Source organism: Arachis ipaensis, chromosome B05 (genome assembly GCF_000816755.2).
Source record: "Arachis ipaensis cultivar K30076 chromosome B05, Araip1.1, whole genome shotgun sequence".
In the NCBI taxonomy this organism is placed as follows: domain Eukaryota; kingdom Viridiplantae; phylum Streptophyta; class Magnoliopsida; order Fabales; family Fabaceae; genus Arachis; species Arachis ipaensis.
In genome coordinates, this window is record NC_029789.2 from 148,832,702 (window position 1) to 148,835,289 (window position 2,588).

The window sequence follows — 2,588 nt, forward strand, 5'->3', positions numbered from 1 at the left end:
TTTCCACCCTCCATAATTACGCAAAACTGATATGTAGGGTCAGGCAGGGATCACAATCTTATTAAGTGATCTAAATGGCTTCTTTGTCAAATCAAATGGTGATGAGAGCGTTTTTTAAAATGTTGGAAGAGTTGGATCTGGATGTCTGATTAGAGATTGTGATAGTAATGGGCTGAGAGGGTGTTCTAGCTGAGTTCCAAGTGTCAGTATATTGAGAGCTGAAGTTTTTGCTATTTGGAGGGGATTGACAATGGCCTAGGAGGCTCGGTTCAAGAATGTCGTTTGCGAAACTAACTCTGTAGAGGTATTCTTTCTGGCTAAATTGGAAAGTGCCATATGATCATGAAGAGAAGGCTATTATCAACGAAATTTTTTAATTGAAGCAGCGAAAAGCTTGGCTTGTCCGTTTTGGTCTGATTCAAAGGGAGGCTAATAAAGTTGTAGACTAAATGGTGAAAGGAGGTGCTCAATGAGCTTCAGATATGGTGGAGTGGCTTTACCCAAATAATTCGATACTTTCGGCTATGATGAGTGATTGTAGTCCTTAGGAACCTAGTTTTTTTATTTCTTTAGGTTTTTTATTTCCATTTTCTTTTTCGTTTTGTATCTTTGTTCACCAAAGAAAAAACAAAGAAAGTTCAGAATTTTACAAGCTTCAACATGGTTAATAAGATAATAAAAACTCTCAATAAGTCAAATCAGACTATCAGAGCTTTCTAATCTTCAATAAACTGCAATACACGTTAGTTCACCTATGAACTCACCGCGAGTATCGATGCTGCACGTGCCTCTGCAGAATAAGCATCAATTAACTCAAGCCTCTTGTATATTTCCTCGAGTCTTTGCGAAATACCATCTTTATGAACCTCCCCATTGCTTTGTCCATTTTTCTCCTCAAGTTCCCTCTGGCAAACAGCCACAACATCATCAGTTGTCCAGTTTTAGGGGCATAACAACTTGTAAGACAAACAACACAATAAGGACAGGGGAAGGGAATGGAGACATGATTAAACAGAACAGTATATTCAACTATTCAACCTGTTTGGCAAGCAATTGAGCTTCTTCCTCCAAAAGTTGAGTTCGTTCAATGTCAGCATTGAGAACACACTGCAAGGCAGTTGTATTATCACCAACAACCTCTTGTTCCACATGCAATATCTGACAGTTCATTGGAATACCATCAATGGCATGCATAGCCATGTGCCTGAGGAAAGTAGTTTTGCCTGTACCATTTCTTCCAACAAGGCCTGCACCACCAAAACAAAGAAAAAGATCAGGAACACCAATCAAATTCCTGATCATGATTGCAGAAACTCACAATAATGGACAAGAAGGAAGCAATCACCATAATGCCTTCCAAAGGAAAGTGTAACTGAACCGTCAACAATGAGATCACGGCCACCAACAGAGATATTGAAGCCCTCCATATGAATGTCCTTCACAGCTGCTCCACCAATACCTTCATGCCTAACACATACAACCGGCATCCCTGCCCGTGCTGCTTCCATCTCTGCTAAGTGCATTTGGTATTGCGCCTGTACATAACAAAAACACAATACCACTAGCTAATGAATCTTTGAACTGCAAGTGATCAACCAGCTATCCACTCTTCTTCTTTTTCTTTTCTTTTTTCCTCCCTTTGTGGTACAAAAAAAATTTCGATTGAGTGTCTGTTTAGTTAGGGGTAAAAATTGGTAGCAAATTCATGGATAAGTTCAATCATTTTGTGCGTATTTTTACACGTGGAATTCATCCATAACTGTTCCAAACCTATTTTACCCCCAAACAAACATACCTAAGGAAAAACCTCATCAGCTGTTAGGGTTTTTGTGGCTTACTAGGTACAGACATATCAACAAAATTCATCAAGTTAAATACAAGAAGAGAGAAAATTTTAATTGGAACCTCTCTCTGGCGTTCCTCCTTTCTCTTTCTCCTATCGAGCTTCATGCGGTCGCGTTCAGAGAGCAAAGGGCCATCAACAGGCTCGGGCTTCTTCTTCTTAGCTTGCCCTTCATCCATTCCCTCATTCATCCTAAACGGCGCCGCAAGACTTCGCACCGTTGGCTTCGCCTTTACCAAACCATGCTTCCCAAACTTATCAGTCAGCTTGCTACACACCTATACCAATTTCACTTGGAATTATTCGACAAACAAAATCGTTAATGAACACGCAAACAAATTGAGATCGTGGTTTCGACTGGGACTGACCGTGCGGCACTCGGAGAAATCGTCGACGCAGCCAGCGGCGACAAGAAGTTCTCCTAGGGCTTCGAAGGCGCCTTCGCCGTCGAGTCCGAAATCAAAGTCGTCGTCGGCGAGGACGTTCACGATGTAATCAACGATTGGCTGATCCACGTCGAGAACCCTTCGTCCCAAAACCTCATGGACCACCGAACTTGCCACGTCAGTCATCTTCTTCCGCTTTCCTATAAGCAATGACGGTAGTTCAGAAAGAGCTGCGAGCGAACCAGCAAAAGAAGAATAATACCCAAATCATTTCCCAAAAAGTTTGAGAGGTTTTGGTGGCATGACTAGTGAACTTGTTACAAAAAAGTTTTTTTTTTAGTTGTTTTTTTTTTAAATTT

The 2,588-nt window shown here is 41.1% G+C and overlaps 1 protein-coding gene across 2 annotated transcripts in view; it reads right to left on the bottom strand.

Annotated features, from left to right (window-relative positions):
• The window catches only part of LOC107644969 (ABC transporter F family member 3), a 10,423-nt gene extending 7,899 nt beyond the window's left edge, over positions 1-2,524 (bottom strand). For both annotated transcript variants that reach the window (XM_021103370.1, XM_016348947.2), the window contains exons 1-5: positions 2,212-2,524; positions 1,906-2,121; positions 1,346-1,535; positions 1,039-1,247; positions 765-905 (exon numbers count right to left, since the gene is read on the bottom strand). In XM_021103370.1, coding sequence (XP_020959029.1) covers positions 765-905; positions 1,039-1,247; positions 1,346-1,535; positions 1,906-2,121; positions 2,212-2,415 — 960 coding nt within the window. In that variant the 5' untranslated portion in view covers positions 2,416-2,524. The remainder of the gene's footprint in view (positions 1-764; positions 906-1,038; positions 1,248-1,345; positions 1,536-1,905; positions 2,122-2,211) is intronic.